This window comes from Chanodichthys erythropterus, chromosome 16 (genome assembly GCF_024489055.1).
Source record: "Chanodichthys erythropterus isolate Z2021 chromosome 16, ASM2448905v1, whole genome shotgun sequence".
NCBI lineage: Eukaryota > Metazoa > Chordata > Actinopteri > Cypriniformes > Xenocyprididae > Chanodichthys > Chanodichthys erythropterus.
Window position 1 is genome coordinate 17,487,713 of NC_090236.1, and position 19,144 is coordinate 17,506,856.

At 39.7% G+C, this 19,144-nt stretch overlaps 1 protein-coding gene across 1 annotated transcript in view; it reads left to right on the forward strand.

The window, feature by feature from the left end:
• Nucleotides 1–18,724, forward strand: part of st6galnac5a (ST6 (alpha-N-acetyl-neuraminyl-2,3-beta-galactosyl-1,3)-N-acetylgalactosaminide alpha-2,6-sialyltransferase 5a) — a 47,479-nt gene extending 28,755 nt beyond the window's left edge. The window contains exons 3-5 of the mRNA XM_067363420.1: nucleotides 3,311–3,723; nucleotides 17,399–17,506; nucleotides 18,478–18,724. Coding sequence (XP_067219521.1) covers nucleotides 3,311–3,723; nucleotides 17,399–17,506; nucleotides 18,478–18,724 — 768 coding nt within the window. The remainder of the gene's footprint in view (nucleotides 1–3,310; nucleotides 3,724–17,398; nucleotides 17,507–18,477) is intronic.
• The last annotated feature ends 420 nt before the right edge of the window (nucleotides 18,725–19,144 follow it).

A 19,144-nucleotide genomic window follows, 5' to 3' on the forward strand; every position in this document is an offset into this window, starting at 1 on the left:
GCCTGCAGAATACATGGCGCCATTTGTTATTATTATTTCTCTCACAGCAGATGCCTTCATCCAGGACAAATTACGCAACGCTGGCTGCGCTCTTTGCATATTATTGATTTAAAGAGCGTGACAGAGGATGGGGAAGAGGAAATTCACTGTAAATGCGATACTTCATTGAGAAGCGGAGATGGGCCTTTATTCCTGAAACACTTTATCCCCCAAGGATGGGGCTGGAGGGACTGTGCCCTTATCACTGTAAGAATACCAATGGTGCTTTTATGCCGGCTTGGAATAATTCATGGAAAGCTGTAGAGAATAGAAAGGCATGCAGTGGAATAGTATTTGGTATGAATGTGGAGATGTGCAGGAGAAACTGGATGGATTTTCAAACTATTCAGGTCTGGAGGCCTGAATTACTAACCGCTTTTATATTTGACCAAGATGTTGTAAATAAGAAAAAATTGCAGTGCAATATGTCAACAACATCTTTGAAACTGGGACTTTTTCCTCTGAATAGATCTTGTTACGGTTCCTCGCAAGGAACGCAACAAAACAAGGGAGACGCCACACAACCGCTTAATTTGCAAAAAGAACAATTTATTAAACTATAGAAAATAAACATGAAGTATAAATGGATAGTCAGGGTGTCAGCATGTTTGTAAGTGATACAAGTGTTACAAACTAACAAAACCAACGAAAGATAATGTCCAACAAAATCCGTTCTAGGAAGGGCGGATCAACTCCTCGAGTGCGGCGGTGGTCCCCCGCAATCTCCATAACCATCGAGAACGCCTGCAGCCCCATGAAAGGCAACAAACGCCAACTAGCACCCGACTCTTCTCTCCCTCCATCAGTTCAAACGTGTCCTTTTGACAGAGCGTTGATTCGGTACAGGTGCAACATTACGTCATCCAATCGGCCAGTCACCTGTAGCTCATAGAAACACAGTGACTCACTGACTCGCTGAGACGTCACAATCTTTTAATTTGAAGAGCCTCCGTTGATTCTCAAGGTCTGGAGACAAAAACTGTTGTTCAGTCATACACGGATGTTTCTTCACCAATGAAAACATGAAACATGACTTTCACTTTTGGACATTGGGATGAATTATCTCTGTAACATTCTTTGATGAGAATGCCATTTTTGGAAATAAAATGACTGACTCCTTTGTCTTGCTATATATATATAACAGAAATACACACAATTCTAAAAAAAAAAAAAATAATATATATATATATATATATATATATATATATATATATATAATATATAAATATATAAAAAATTTAAATATATTTTTTTTTTTTTTTTTTGTGCATAATTTAACAGAAACACAGTTGAATTTAATTTATTCCAAAAACTGTGAATTTGTGAAAACTGTAATCTAATCATGTGTATATGTATTACATGTTCAGTCAGAACATAGAAGAATGCATATGTGCGCAGGTGTGTATCGTTTCTTTACAAACTGACATCTCCAACTACTGGTCTGGCATGCATAATACAGCATTTTTTTATTTTTTTTTTAGTCGTTTTTGCGGATCCTTGTGAATGGTGATCGTTTTGACAATGTTGTCATCTGTGGGTCGTGAAATTTTTCAAAAACGCAAAAATTTTTTCAGTTTTTAGGACATCGTTGTCATGTAAATGTTCCCTTAGTGCCCTATTTTAATTATCTAAGCATATAGTCTAAAGCGCACGGCGAAAGTGCACTTAGGGTGTGTCCGAATCCTCTTTTGCTAGTTTAACGACTGGAAAAATGGTCAGCTCACCCGGCACTTGGTCTAAAAGGGTTGTCCCTGTTCTCTTAATGAGTAATTGGTGTATTTTGGGTGTGAAGTGCAATAAACCAATCTCCCATTCCCTTTAAAAGCCAGTTGCACTCGCGCCATGGCGGATTCGCATTTACATAGCGGAATTTGCAAGCAGAAAAACCGAACGCTTTTCTAGCAAGGAAACGGATCTGCTTGTGCACTAGGTTAAAACATGCGAGCAGACCATCTACTGGACAAGCCGGATTTCATCAAAGCATTTTTATCTTTATGCTCACAATAATAATATTTTATATTGTAATCCTTTTATTTTTAATATTTGGCATGTTTGTGTGCTGCTGCATGTGCGTAATAAGCAGAGTTGTTCACCCACCTCTAGGCGCATTTTACTAACGCACTCTTTAAATAACAAAAATATATTGCACCATTGACTTTAGACCAGGTTTCAGTTGGTTAATGGCACATTCTATTTCATTTGCCTCAAAATAGCAATGCACCAACAATGTGCCTGAACACACATCGTTTTCAGACCAGCACGCCCATGGGTGCACAAATGGGCGCAAATGCATTTGCTATTTAAACAATGTGGTGCAGGACGTGAAAATGATAACTGCGTCGGGCTGAAACTAGCAAAAAACACTTGCATCACGCCTGGAGCCGCACTGTGCCAGATGTATGATAGAACCCTTGGAGTTAAAATTTTTTTTACTGAGGGGATTTTAGTTTTGTCTTTTTTTATCACCATAAATCAGAAAATACTGTAAAAAAAATTATAAAATAAAAAAATCACCATGTTTTTAGGAATTAAATGTTCATTCACGAGGTAAATGATAAATGAACAAACTTCTTTTCAAAAACCTTCAAAATATTAGACAGGAATGAAATTTTAAAGTTTTAAGAAAGTGCTACTGAGTGTTCTGGCTTAGTGCATGCCAAAACTCTCATATCGAGAAAATGGCTTTTAGAGATATGTACTGTAATTAAAATCTACAGATGCAAACAGATAAAGTGCAATAAAATATACACTTCAAAGTGTTTTTTGGATGTTTTCTTTCCACTAGCCATCAACATGTAATGAAAAGCCAAATAGCCCAAAATATCAAAATTGACCGTGCATGAAAAAGTAATGCTTTTTAAGTAACTGCAAATAATGCTTTGCCAATATTGTTTTGCCTTCAGATTAAAAGTCTGGGTAAAACATCACTTAATTAAAGGCAACTAAAAAACAAGCTTAAAAATAATTGATGAAGCCATGGTAAAAAGTTTTGACAGCTTTAATTTGACCTTTATATAACAAAAAGCTGAACAAAGTTGAAATCTCTGTCTTAATAAAACACAACCTCCAAGCCATGGAAGTGTAGTTGAAGAAACACCAATAAGACTTTGATGTTGATCTTGTTTGCCTTGAACTGATACATTGGTGACCACATTTCCTTAGCTACGTATACATTATTTAAATGACCACTGTATGTATTATGGACTCAGTATGAAATATTGACTACGATTTTATGCTTGCATAAAGCTAATATTTACTCTCTTCCTCCCAGCCTCTGAAGATGCACTGCAGGAGCTGCGCGCTGGTCACCAGCTCGGGTCATTTAACCGGTGGGGGTCGTGGAAAAGAGATTGATCAGGCGGAGTGCGTCATCCGAATGAATGATGCACCCACAGCCCGTGGCTACGGGGCGGACGTGGGTCACCGCACGAGCTTGAGGGTCATCGCTCATTCCAGCATGCAGAGAGTGCTGCGCAGCCGCCATGAACTCCTCAACTCCAGTCAGGACACGGTCTTCATCTTCTGGGGACCCAGCAGTTACATGCGACGTGACGGGAAAGGGCTGGTTTATAACAACCTGCGGCTTATGAACCAAGTGCTGCCCAAACTCAAGGTCTATATCATCTCCTGGCAGAAAATGCTACAGTTTGATGAGCTATTCAAGAGAGAGACCGGCAAAGACAGGTAATGTGCACTGTACTACGTTCTACAGTGTCGATATAAAATGGTATTATTTGATGTGAGGCCAATTTTAGTATCTGTAATGATACGGTCCAAAAATAAGCTTAAATATGTGATGATATACTAATTTGACGCTACATTGTATAAAGCAAAATATTTCCAAACCCAATTCTGAACTGAAATTGATCTTCAAAACATGATTAACTGAAAGCGTGCATTTACATGATTGTGATGACAGACGTTTTCATCAAGCTGCCAATACTATGCATGTGGCATGCCCTAATTTTTTTGTGACCTATTTTTTATTTAAAAAAGGTGTTATATGGGGAAAGATGATAAGTGTCCTAGAATAGAGTCTGCAGAGGCCATTCTTATTCCACATTTACTGCTCTCTGAGAACACCAACATCCTTTTCCCTTTCAACTCCAGGATCACATGGGAAATCAGTTTGTGTTTGATTCTAGATTTGAACATTAAGCCAAGATCTCCACTTAATCAAAGCAAAAAGGAGCTTAGTGTGTGTGTGTGTGTGTGTGTGTGTGTGTGTGTGTGTGTGTGTGTGTGTGTGTGTGTGTGTGTGTGTGTGTGTGTGTGTGTGTGTGTGTGTGTGTGTGTAGGAACCGATTATGTTTCTGCCGGTGGTTCACTAAATAAAATTCAATAAGTACCTATTTACAATAAAAAAATAACTAATAAATAATAAAAAATTACTAGAGAACTTGTACAATTTAAAGGTAGGCCTACACTGTGTTATTTCATCAGTGAATCATGAAAGTCTGGTGGTTGAAAGATTCTGGCAACTTCAAATCCAGGAGAGAAGAGAATTCTAGAGAAAGAGCAAGTAGAGATTCACGAGTGTACAGGACAAAATTTGAGCGCACAAGTTGGATGGCCTCAAATAAGCTATCAAACGAGAAGAAAGTCGTTTCTGAAAGCTGCAATCATTTTTTTTTTTTTTTAGTATTATTTTTTAGAATGAATGGACAATACCGTTTTACCATGGGCGCTCTGCGCCTGTGTGTGTGTGTGTGTGTGTGGGTGGAGCTGGATATAGTCATCATTGCCCACAAAACATGAATTTTTCACAACGGTAATGTTGTACCATTTTAAAAATAAAAGGTCCTTTATTCACTAAGAACCTTTAACGTCCATGGAATCTTTCCAAATACACAAAAAGTTCTTTAAAGTGGAAAAGGGTTCTTCAGATTATCTTCAGATTATTGTATTCTTGTTGTTTACACTAAGAAAAAATGGTTCTTTAAAGAACTGTTTACTGAAAAGTTCTTTGGAATCCCAAAATGGTTCTATGGCATCACTGTGAAAATGTTGGCACTGTTCCATTCTGGAACTTTTATTTTTAAGTGTGTACACTGTAAATTTACAGGATATAGGCCCTGGTTTTATTCTGATCCTTCAAATGAACACTAATATACACTGCTAAAAAAAATTAAAGGAACACTTTGAAAACACATCAGATCTCAATGGGGAAAATATGTAGGATATTCTATACTGATATGGACTGGATGTGTTAGGAACGAAAGGATGCCACATCGTTTGATGAAAATGAAAATTATCAACCTACAGAGGACTGAATTCAAAGACACCCTGAAAATCAAAGTGAAAAAATGATGCAGCAGTCTAGTCCATTTTCAACTCAAAATGGTACTCAGCAGTTTGTATGGCCCCCACGTGCTTGTATGCATGCCTGACAACGTCATTACTGAGCTCCTGAACAGTCTGAGGTGCAACCTGGCTGCATCAGATGGATTGAAACATAATGTCCCAGAGGTGTTCTATTGGATTTAGTTCAGGCGAGCATGGGGGCCATTCAATGGTATCAATTCCTTCATCCTCCAGGAACTGCCTGCATACTCTCGCCACATAAGGAACCCAGGACCCAATGCACCAGCATAGGATCTGACAATGGGTCCAAGGATTTCATCCCAATACCTAATGACAGTCAGGGTGCCATTGTCTAGCCCAGGGGTACTCAACAGGCGGCCCGCGGGCCGCATCCGGCCCGTCAGCATTACATTTGTGGCCCGCATCATGCTACATATAAATGTATTTTTATTATAATTTGCGATCAAAATTAGCGTGAATATTACTTCGTTTTTTTACACGTACAAAAGGGTAGGCGTACAGTGCACGTGACGCTGTAATCATCAGCAGAGAACGCGTATAGTGTACGCGCGCAGCATAATTTTTCTAACCGCAAAGAACAATATAAACTGAAGGCACTTTGCACGCGCGCATTGAATAGTTTTTGCACTAATTTAGTTTGTCCACAAGGTGTCAGCACTGAAACGGGCTGTTGTTTCAGTCTGAAAAGAAACGGAGAAGACAGCACAACAAACACCTACCGTGTTGAAGAGCGCTCGTTTGAGGGGATTAAAAGATACCAGCAACTCTAATTTTAAACAAGTACAAAGAGATTTTATTGTAACTATTTGAGCGAAAAAGACTAGACAAGCATGAATCTCTCTAGTGTGCATGTGTCGGGCACTTGTGTTCGTGAACGCCATCAAAGGCTCGAGACTGTGCGCGCAAGTAAAAAACAAAGTAACCTTATTTTTCCATGATGAAATGCAGTTGACATTCCTCAAACTTTGCAGTGTTAAGTTGCCGAGCAGCATGAAAAACACACCTTTTATTCTTAATGTCAATGTGTTATAAACCGAAAGCAAGCAGCGCTCCCATTACAGATCTGTCATCACATAATTGAGCTCACGGAGAATATCTGATTTATTATGTTTACAACGTTGGTTATAGTTAGATAATTCATAAAATTGTGATTGAACATTAAAAAAAATATATATATATTTTTGGATTCTGACCAAATTAAAAGGTAGGTAATAATAGTACAAATAATAAAACATTTATTCTCTGAGTATAAATAGGTGCTATAAAAAGTGTTAAAAAGGTGCAATGGAGTATAAAAAGACTATAAAAAAGTGCAATGTTTTCATCTTATGGACAAACTCTCATCAGCCAGTGAACAACAGCCAGGCCCTAAAAACTGCACTTTTAGTAAATAAACAGTAAAACTACAAATATTGTCTTAGATAGGCCTAAATAAAAGTCTTACGATCCAAGTTATAATTTGTGGCCCTTCGCGTTTCATTTGGTTAAAATGCGGCCCTCTTGGCCTCTGAACTTGAGTACCCCTGGTCTAGCCTCTAGAGGTCTGTGCATCCCTTCATGTATATGCCTCCCAAGACCATCACTGACCCAAACCGGTCATGCTGAATGCTGTTGCAGGCAGCGTAATGTTCTCCACGGCCTGTCCAGACCCTTTCATGTCTGTCACGTGCTCAGGGTAAACCTGCTCTCATCTGTGAAAAGCACAGGGTGCCAGTGGCGGTTCTGCCAATTCTGTTGTTCAATGGCAAATTCCAATCAAGCTCCATGGTGCCGGGCAGTGAGCACAGGGCCCACTAGAGGATGTTGGGCCCTCAGGCCACCCTCATGAAGTCTGTTTCTGATTTGCTCAGAGACATTTACACCAGTGGCCTGCTGGAGGTCATTTTGTAGGGTTGTGGCAGTGCTCATCCTGTTCCTCCTTGCACACAGGAGCAGATACCAGTCCTGCTGATGGATTTAGGACCTTCTACGGCCATGTCCTGCTCTCCTAGAGTAACTGCCTTTCTCCTGGAATCTCCTCCATGCTCTTGAGACTGTGCTGGGAGACACAGCAAACCTTCTAGCAATGGCACGTATTGATGTGCCATCCTGGAGGAGTTGGACTGCCTGTGCAACCTCTATAGGGTCCAGGTATCGCCTCATGCTACCAGTAGTGACACTGACCCTAGCTAAATGCAAAACTAGTGAAAAACAGTCAGAAAAGATGAGTAGGGAAAAGAATGTCAGTGGCCTCCACCTGTAAAACCATTCCTGTTTTGGAGTCGTTTCATTGTTGCCCATCTAATGCACCTGTTGTTAATTTCATTAACACCAAAGAAGCTGAAACTGATTAACAACCCCCTCTGCTACTTAACTGAGCAGATCAATATCCCAGGAGATTAACTGACTTGATTCTATTCTCTGATTAAAAAGTGTTCCTTTAATTTTTTTGAGCAGTGCAGGGTTTGACATTAACTTGTTTTGCTCACCAGTCACTGTGGCTAGTGGTTTTCCAAAGTTATAGCCACTCAGAATTTTTTACTGGCCACAATTTTAACATCGATACCATGACAAAACTGCCATATAGATATTTTTTAATGTTATCTCATAATTTGGCAGCAGATATATTACGTTGCTATCACTTTAAGACCTGATGCACAGGTCCATTACACTGTTACACATTTTCTTTCTCAACTGTTTACGTTCACTTAAAACACAACTGACTGTGTTTACGTGAATACTCAATAAGGCATTTTGACATTATTTTGTGTATTTGATTGTTTAAGCACAATAAGCAGCAAAAAATAACTCAAGTTAGTACTGAGAGTCAGCTTTATACGCATTTTTGGCTGTGAGCACAAAATCTTTGTGAATGACAATCCCACTCCGAAATTAAAGCCCTCTAACACCAACAATATTCATCTGGAGCAATTGAGTAAGTAAGGTGGGCTTGTGTGTCAACTCACTGTCGGAGAGATGAGAGAGTGAGAAAGCGCAGCTGGTATCAAGTATCTCTTCTGTGGAAAATGAGTATTGGAAGCAGTTCAGATCGAAAAATCTATATTTTTGACTACATTGGACTTAGTTTATTATTTCAGATGACTTTTGAAAAGACTACAATTGAAAAATTATAAATAAAATGTAACCTACCAAAGTGGCCAGTAGGAGTGACTGCTTTACACGCCACTGCTGAAATCCACCCGTTTTTGTCGGGTTGGCAGGTGTTAATGTCAAGCCCTGGTGATATGTCATCCTGATGCTCTCATTAGTGAATTTCTTTTCATGTTGGTTTTATTCCAAAAAAACCCCTCTTATTTGTACAGATTTTTATTTTGTGCAGTTCTCTTTAAAACTCTTTGGAGGCTTATTAGTAAGAAATGCAAATATTACCACAACTGGCTTAGAATGATACAGGAGTGTTTTGTAGCTTCTGTCCCTTATTACCACAGCAGTCGTATTGCAGACGTCAAAGTATGTCTTTCTTTCATCTTGTGTATCTTTGGTGCTATTCTCCAAAGTGGCAAATTAAAAGTGGAGAAGACAAAGGATTGCTGTGAGAATCACTCCAATAACACTCAACAAAAATCTGCCACTGTTAGATGGTAGACTTAGGCAGGTGAAGGATGGCTGCTGTCGTTTTATTGGTTTGATCAGTGTTTTCCCATGTTTATTTGCATACAGAATTTCAAAGAGCTTGTCTATCAAAAGTTACTTTAAGAAACAGAAACAAAGAAACAAAAAATGCATTAATCACAAACAATAGCCAGGGATTAAGATTAAAAAATGATAGTCATGTAACATAATTAATATTCAGTGAGATGTGCCTTTACCACAATAGAATAGAATAGAATAGAATTCGACTTTCCACAGAAAATCATATTGATAATTAATCTAAAATAGTTCTTGCCAAAGGTGTGTCTACAAAGACTTTTTAAAAGCATCAAATGCAATTCAATCATTGGCCCTACACATATATTATACAACAATACTAAATATAACAAACATTTAATTGTTACGTTCACCGTCTCGTCCAGGTTGTTTGACTGTCACGTGTTCCTTTGTGTTTTGCTCCCGCCACTCATTATTCACCATGGACACTGATTTCATCCCCAGCTGTTTCTTGTTAGTGTGTGTACTTAAGTTCCTCCCTGTCTTCAGTCCAGTGTCCGGTATTGTTTTATGTTACTCATGTTTCCGTGTATCCTGACTACTTAGTGTTATTAAACTACGTTATTGTTCCTACTCCTGCCTTCCTCATCTTCTCTGGGACACCACCGTAACAGAATACCGGACCAAAAAACGAAAGATGGATTTCTGCAGTAGATTCACGCTAGTGGCACAGAAAAACCACGATTTTTGTTTATTCACCAAGGAATTCATCAGTGTTGCACTCTCCTGCCCCTACGACGACGAAACCCTGAAGTCGTTGTTCTGGATCAGGGCCAACTACCATCGTCCCGTGGACCTCCCATGGAGAGCGTTCGTCCCCGATCCAGAGCACAGCCAGACCCAGAGCCCGTACTTTCCCCACGGACCGCGGAGTACTCGTGCGAGCCCCCTGCAGACGGAGAGTTACCACCGGCAGCTACAGGTCAACCAGATCCCGAAACCCCGAGGACAGAGGTGACCAGCGCCCAGGAAGTGGAACTCCACCAGACGTCTGACCAGGGGTGTGAGCCCACGACATCTGCGGACGAGGGAGATTCGACTACGGAGAGGGAGGACTGGCTGATTGACTTCAGCGATGAGTCAACGCCCACCCAAACCCACCCGTCATTTTCATCCTCGTTACTTAACAGAGACTGTACTATGGACTGTGTTTTATTTATAGATTTTCCACCGATCTCTCGCTCAGCCAGTCCTCCTACACCATCGCTGCTGGATGTCATCTGCCCTGCGCCGTCTCCGGTGAACCCCTGTGACGTCGAGCCGCAGGTCACACTCCCACCAGCAGCACATAAGCCAGAGGTTCCTGTGGCTCCGCCTCTAGCTGCCGTCCTCAACGCTCCATCTCGGCCCGTCGACCTGCCGGCTCCGTCCAGGCTCCTCCCAGCTATGGTTCTGCCGGAGACCCTCTGACTGATGGCTCCTCCGGCCTCCCTCGTCCGGCCGGCTCCCCCTTGGTCAGTCGTCCTTCCTCTTCCGCCACGGACTTTCGAGACGTTGAGTACTCTCCGTCCCTCCACCCCTTCGGCTACAGAGGGCTTCTCCTTCCCCTCGGAGTCGCCTCTGTCCTCGGTCGAGCCGACGTCACCGCAGCCCTTGGGATCTCCAGCTACACCTCCGCTGATCGTCGCCTGTACATCGCCGCAGTCTCCTAGGCCAGCGACGTCGCGGGAGTTCGCCAGCTCTCCGTCTGCGCACCAGAATCCACCTGCCGAGTCTCCGTCGGTCATCCCCCAGATGCCTTCAGTCCGCCCTTCAGCACCTGGACTCCGCCCTCCATCTACCCGGCCGTGGACTGTCGGATCTGGGGAGCTCTGGGTCTGTGCCAGCGATCATCCACCTACGCCACCAGGGGATCGTCGTCTTCCCTTCATCACTCCATCACCTTCACTCCGCCCACCTCCAGAGCCCCCTCCAGAGGAGGTGGGAGCTACTGTTACGTTCACCGTCTCGTCCAGGTTGTTTGACTGTCACGTGTTCCTTTTGTGTTTTGCTCCCGCCACTCATTATTCAACATGGACACTGATTTCATCCCCAGCTGTTTCTTGTTAGTGTGTGTACTTAAGTTCCTCCCTGTCTTCAGTCCAGTGTCCAGTATTGTTTTATGTTACTCATGTTTCTGTGTATCCTGACTACTTAGTGTTATTAAACTACGTTATTGTTCCTACTCCTGCCTTCCTCGTCTTCTCTGGGATACCACCGTAACATTAATAACATATTTCATTAATTATTTTGTTTTTATAAAATACTTCTGAGAAGACTGGCTGTTTAGAGTAATTTTTTCACAATCAAACTATAATGGTTGCACTGTATGTTTTTGATTCACTAAAAAGCAGAAGCTCATCATTATTTCTCTAAGGGTGTACTCACACTAGGCACGGTTGCCTTGAACCGAGCCAGAGCGCGATTGTACCCCCTCCCCACTCCCTCGCTGGCCTGCACTCACACTGCACTTAATGTTCCGGGCCGAAGATGCAACTTTTTGAATGGAAGAAAACAGGAAGAAATGCACTTTTACTAAGATTCTGCCTAATATATTTATCATTTATATTTATCACTTGCACGTATCAGAGGATTACAGCAGCTGATGTTAATGGAGGAATTTGCAGGTTTACTCGCAAACTACAATTCCTCAGTAAGGTGAGAAGCAGACCCGTTATAAACCCAAATACACTCAAATTAATTACATGAATTGGTAAGTGTACTATCAGAGTAGTAATAAAGATGTTTGCCCTCGTAATGATGTCAGTAGCGCACATAAAAGTAGTAACTGTTCCGTGATCAGGCACAGTTAGCACTCGTACCGCATGCGAACCGCGTTCAAGCCCAACCAAACCGAAACGGAGTGCTCACACTTGTCAAACGAACCGGGCTTTGAAGGTCAAACGCGCTCGGCACGGATTCAGAGCGCCTAGTGTGAATACACCCTAAATGTACTACACTGGTTGTGCATCTTTTTTGCTCTTTATATTCAGTAATCAAGTTGCAACACCACTCAGTAAGTAGTGCAGGAAACCCTGTCAGAGTATTTTACTACAGGGCTCCATTTACACATGCCAGAACCGTCATTCTGTTAGGGGCAGATCTGTTAGGGGACATAAATATCAGGGAAATATCAGTTTACATTTTTCAAACATTCATTTTGCCATTGTGATAATTGTAATGACCACCTTTTGCATTTTGTCCAGGTACACTTGGGCATCATTTTTCAGGTAGCTTTGCAGGAAGGTTTCTTCATGCGTTTTGGAGACACAGCCACAGTTCTTCTGGATTTAGTTTGTCTCAGTTTCATCTGTTTCTTCATGTAATCACAGACTGAAATATCACACAAACTGATATTTCCTACTGACACACTACAGCAAAAGATATAACTGGCTTAAAAACTTTTGGGGGTGAAAATACTGACATGCCTAAGACTTTTGCACAGTACTGTATGTATTTCTATGCAATATAATAAATACATTGTCCTTTCCTCCTCAAAATTATTTATTATAAAAGGAATGTGTTAAACATTATTTTTGTATTATTATTGAAAAGTGATGTCTTTCATCATATAGCTCATCATATTTTTACAAAAGCAATAAGCTACACTAGTCATGTTGTGGACACCCATTTCCCACGGTAAAATCATCGTAATGCATGGTGTCTCATGGCTTATTGCTTTATTAAAGAATCATAGGGCCCTCAGAGCCTCAATCTGTTCTGAAGCTGTTCTTACTGCTAGACCCCAAGACTACTTTTAACATATTTCAGGCTAATGGTGCTATAATTCGTGCATTGTAGGTCATGGAAATAGTCGTTGCAAGAACACTTGGCAGTCGGGGCTCAGTACATTTGCTCTCTGGCCCGGCAGTGACTGACAGTCCTGAGGCACAAACACAGCCCAATATTCTGGCATTTTGTTTTTCCACGACTTAGCAGTTTGTTTGTCTCCTCTTCTGTTGTTTTCTCCTGCATCTGGTTACGCTGGCTTCTACTGCTCTGAAGAATACGGTCTGCCAGAATGTGTTCACAGGGATTATGAGCGTAAATCTAAGCAATATGTTTCCATGATATGTGGATCGTATTTGCCAGTTATTGAATGTTAAATATATTATGTTTGGTAAGTCTTTTTTAGTGTGATTTTACTGGCTAAAATACAAACTCACAAATGAATTCTTTGCATAATTGGAATGCAGAGGTTGTGGTCATCCTCTCTGTCTCATGTAATACCGTACCACACACATTTCTGTAAGTGATCTTCATGTACTAAACATTGTCAGGCATCATCATCCTCTAATCAAAGACTCAGTGGTGTATTGACCTGTGCATTCCAGAAATCATTTGTTTCTTCTGAAGAATCGTTGAAAGAAAATAGCACAAAAATTGTACTGTATTCATTTCATATTGATTTCATTTAACCCTCAAATAACACAAATATGTTCATGTCTTTGTTGGAATCTTTATCCTTGGATATTTTCCCAAGGCGATAAGATAAATGAATCAACCTTCAACTGACAGTCATACATATTTTTCAATAATGAGTCAAACATCCTCTATTTGCACTTCAAGTACAGCTGGAATTCCAGAAAATCTACATATCCATTACAGATAATGATTTTCATTTTTATAAGTTCTTCCACCTCCATAATCATGGTGACTAGGAGAGGATATGCTCAGTTTACTTAGTTTTGTCGTGGCCATGACATATTGGCTGCATCGGAAATAGTATACTCTCTTGAGGTAGGTACTTATTTTGAATAAGTAATTACTTCACGACCACTAAAAAAGTATGTTCTGTTTTGAGTGTGTGTAGTTCCTATATGAGTGTGTGTAGTATGAATGTAATCTGGACATACTACATTTGCCATGTTGCCCTTATCACGTGACCTACCAGCATCAGTTGCGTTGTGTCGCGTCACATCCATTCACAATATCTCTCTTGTGGCCTCATGGGATAGTAAAGTGTCCTTTGAATGCACACTTCAGAATCTTGCCAGAAGATGTAGGTCATCTAGGTACTATTTGTCTACTCTTCTATGAGTAATGTGAATTTGGATATACTTCTTTTGTCACATACTGTTTTTTGCCTACTGTATAGTAGGGAAGAATGTGATTTCGGATGCAGCCATCAACTTGTGGGAACATGATTGTAACATGTGGCTTCTAGTGTGCATGACAATGAAGATAATCTATATCAGTGTATGGATTTAAAAGATTTTTTTTTTCTTTCTTTTTTAGTAGTTTAAATATTCTTTTAACATATAGCATATTAATAATGAGAAATTATTCAAACTTCATTCAAATGCTGTCACAGGCATGAGGTAACCTCTAGCCTACATTTGTAAAAGAAAACAGGTGCTCATTTATTGTCATATACTGGCATAGCCTACAGAAATGCAATCATAAAGTCAAAACTTTATTGACATGATTATCAGGCATTTACAATATTTACAAAACATATTTTAAGTAACATAATATACAGAACATTAATTAGGTAAAGAGATACATGATGCATTCTTGCAATATAATAACCTTTTATATAATAGTAGGCCTATGATATACGTTAATAAAATAATTTCTTAAATACACAATTTTTTTTTTTTTCATTCTTCATTCAAAGTAAAATATTAATATGCCATTCCTTCAACACATGATCTTGAGGCCACGACTTTGCATCACCCCTTAAAGCATCACAGTACCTCGACATCACGTTTCCACGAGTTAATATGTTATGGCCATAGCAAAACTAAGTGAACCGAGCCAAACCGAATGTCACCTCCTGATCACCATACATACTGTATGAGTAATCCAATATATTTTTGCTTTTGAACGCACCATCCTTTCATGTCCTCTAGTAAAATGACCAGTACATATTACTAAACTTTCAAACTCAAAAAGGAGTGACTACACAACAAGTTTTCAGCAAATTCTATATCCACAATAAAAGTTAAAATTGCTGCTTGAAGTGTCACAATAACTGCCACTCAGAACTTATTTGATATTTATTGGCCCAAACATTTCTTGTGTTGGAATTTGATTAGCTGAGTGGCATTTCAAGAGTGCTGATATAACAGTGTTTCAGTTGTCTCTGTTTGTGTGTTCCAGGCAGACTGTTAAAGTGCCCCTATTATTCTTTTTCAGATATTCAGTGTGTTATATATCTGTTTGTGAATGTAAAATGTCTGCAAAGTTTCAAAAATCAAAGTGCACGATAAATGGAGTTATTGTCTGACATAAGAAAGAATTGTCAGTAATTACAATTTTACTTCCTGCACGAACCTACATTGTTTTGTAACAAATTTGCATAATGCCAGCCCTATGGTTATAATTGCTGCCTTCGAACAACATCTACTTTGACCCACCCTCAAACACTGTAGTTGTAACTGAGGCGTGGAAAAGTTTGCTTTTTGTTGTCGACATGATGAGAAGACTCTATTTTCTAAAGCAAATCCACTTTGCATGCACTTCCAAAGGATGGTAAAACTATTGTTACTCTTAGGGTATGTTTACACGACAACAATATGCTCAAAACGCAGAAGTTTTTCCTTCACATTTTCCGCATACAAACAACACCATTGTCAAAATGATCCCCATTTATACGAATCCGTAAAAATGACTAAAAACACTGTATTCTGCTGGTAGGCCATTAGATGGCCATGAAACACTATAGACTGAACATGTAATACGCATGTGCATGATGTAATCGTTTTCACAGATTCGCGTTTTTGTTGTTTACACAGAGACCGTTTTCAAAAGTTTGCATTTTCAGGCATAAAAAGTTTTCCGTTTTTAATTGAAAACGGTGTTGTGTAAACAGACCCTTAGTATCACTGTATAGCAAGTGCTGAGGAAGCCTCCGGAGCTGAAATTCATATATGGTAAGCAGTAAGAGGTAGACCAATCAGAGCAGAGTAGACCATTCACAACAGACTGGGCCATCTGACCAATCAGAGCAGAGCAGGCTCACGGAAAGGAGAGACTAAATCATTTATTGAACCATTTCAGACACTGTGGGAAAAGAGGTGATGCTGCAGTATATATTATGAGAAAATTAAAGTGTTTTGAACTTAGATGCAAGTATTGTAGGAGACATCCAAATTAGAAACATTAAAAAAGTATAATAGGGGCACTATAAGTCTGTATAGTGTTGAGGATTTGAGTCGCTAGTAGGTTGCGATAAGTGGCTGTCTTTATGAGTGAGTCATTGAATTTTTCATTCAACCTATTTATTCAAAAGCACTGATTGATTCATAAAAAAATTAGTGGTTGGCTGCATCCAAATACAAACTTCCCTGCATACTCCAGCCAAAAAGAATATGTGAAAAGAGTAGTATGTACAAATTCACAGCATTCATAAAACAGAAGGCAAAAAGTACCAGGGTGACCTACAATTTACGGAGAGATTCCTAAGTGCTTGTTTAACTTGAGGCAGCGTAAAGGTCAAAGCTATCCATCTAGTGCAGCGTTCCCCCACCGTGTTCTCCTGAAGGCATACCAACACTATACATTTTTTAACTCTTCCTAATCAAACACACCTGATTCAACTCGTTAGTAGAGACTCCAAAGCTGTGTTTCATTACGGAGGCTGAATCCTCCGGAGGTCGCATTTAAAGGCTGTATACGTCATCAAGGATGTCTTATTTAAGAAAAGTAACCATAATAAAATTGACTGTTTTTCCTCGTGAGGTGTAAAATACTGTCATTTTTTTCTTATTTTGGAATCTGATGGTTACTTTTCTTAAATGAGTCCGCCTCGATGATGTATGTAGCCTTCAAATGCAACCTTAAAATGCAAAGTTAAAAGTTCAAATAGTTTAGAGATGTGCTTTTAAAAAATGTATTTTTTTATCTTGAGTGCTGTGCTATTGGAATGCCATATCATGCGGGGAAAAAAAAAAATTAAAAGGAAAGCATTGCAGTGGAATGCAAAGGCACGTTCTGTGTGAAGAGCCCATAACTGTGCAGAGTTTAGATGTTGATCAATTCCACTATATTCTAGCGCATGCACAAGAGATTATTTACATTGCATATGCCAGACAGTGGATGCTCTGTTGTTGGAGGTAATTTAACATTAATCAGTGGCTTCTAATCAGTCACGTCTGGGCTGTTGTTCACTAATGCTGTTTGTTTTCCTTTATTAATGTGTTACTTGTCAAAGATTCACCAGGGCTTTCATGTCAGATGGCAGGTTGGCAGAACTGATGAACAGCTGATGATAACATTCAGTTGTAGAAATGATCCTGACATCTGGACGCTACTCTAAACGAAACAGAATCTTGGGGTTGCGTGTGAAGAATTTCTAACGGAAATGTCTTCTGGAATGTTAACTAAAGCACGCCTCGCAGTTTGGTATTCATTGTATTGTACTCAGCAGACAGTCTCTCTCTCTCTCTGTTTCTCTTTTCAGGAGAATCTCTAACTCGTGGTTAAGTACAGGCTGGTTTACAATGACTATTGCCTTAGAGCTTTGTGACAGAATCAATGTTTATGGCATGGTGCCTCCAGATTTCTGTAGGTAAGTCAGATTTAAATGCATTGTTTTTGGGTTTCGGTATACCAGTGAGGTCCAAAAGTCTGAGACCACTAGTGAAAATGTTTTTCTTTTGCATTTTTCTGATTTAACATATTCTACCGTTCAAGATTTTTAAATGTGTCTTATGCTCATCAAGGCTGTGTGTATTTTCTCAAAATTATGAAATATTATTAAAATGTAAAATAACAGTTTTATATTTTAATATATTTTAGAATGTAATTTATTCTTGTGATGCAAAGCTGAATTTTCAGCATCATTACTCCAGTCTTTAATGTCACATAATCCTTTAGAAATCATTCTAATATGCTGATTTATGCTTCCATCACGTGTTATCAGAAATTTAATATTTCCCACTTCTGAAGTCATGATTATGAGCTCATCGCATTAAAGTTTTGAAATTGGAGGGCGTTCGTGTGCAATTTTTACCTAGGAAACTACCATGAAGTCTTACTGGCCACAACCTTTTGAATGTATAAAGAATATCTGACCATGTATTCAAATGAATTTTTAAGATTAATGCCACACATTTGTTTATTTTTTTACTGACCTTGAAATAATCATGAACTGATATTACAATTCTATCTGATATGATAAGCCAATATTTATTTTCATGTTACATTTCATGTTATTTTTAATGTTATTGATTTTTCTCCCTGCATAGTGTGTAATATTGCCACTGCAGTCTTTGCTGTGTACTAGAGCTACGGGGAAAATAACCGAGAGCGAAAATTAAATGATTCATTGTGATTCCCTGCTGAAACATGACCTTCCCCCCAACCTAAATGTATTACACAAAATCAATTTATTCCCCTTAAAGCAAGCTATTCTCTGAACCAAATCAGGTTAATTGCCTTGAAAATGAATATCTAGCTCAGGATTAATTTGAGAATCTGGGAATGCAATGGTAAGTTTAACACGGTCCCCATTTTAATCTCTGCTCTCATTGTGTACAGGGAGTCTCAGCACCCCTCTGTCCCATATCACTACTATGAACCCACGGGTCCGGACGAATGCGCCATGTACATCTCCCACGAGCGAGGCCGTCGAGGCAGCCACCATCGCTTCATCACGGAGAAGCGGGTCTTTGCTAACTGGGCTCGGACATTCAACATCCATTTCTACCAGCCGGACTGGAGTCCTCCGCCCTTACCGAGAAATATCACGTCAACCACACCATTTCCCCGATCGCAGAAGACGTGACTCTTACCAGAGCCTTCAAAAGATCTCAGACTGCCTCAAACGGATCAGTGGCTAATTCCTGTTGCCATGTGGATGGAGCTTTATGTGTTTTGGCTGGGACAGGGAGCTCTGGGAGGACAGCGATTCATGGAGAACCGATGCTTAAACCTATTCTTTTGCATATTCATTGATTTTTTTAGGTATGAAAAACATTCCAGCAATCTGTACACATTCAAATTTCAGAAATTCTCATCAGCAGCTAATTGAGTATCACTGGGAGTTCTTAGTTTTATATAGTGCAAAAGAAAAAGGGTGGTGGATCCAAGAGCTCTGGGGTGATGAGAATCTGCTTGCACAAAAACGTGTGCTAAAGTCAATGTAAAAGAATTCTCAAGTCATTTTAGTTCCATAATATGATATATTTGTAAGTGAAACAGGATA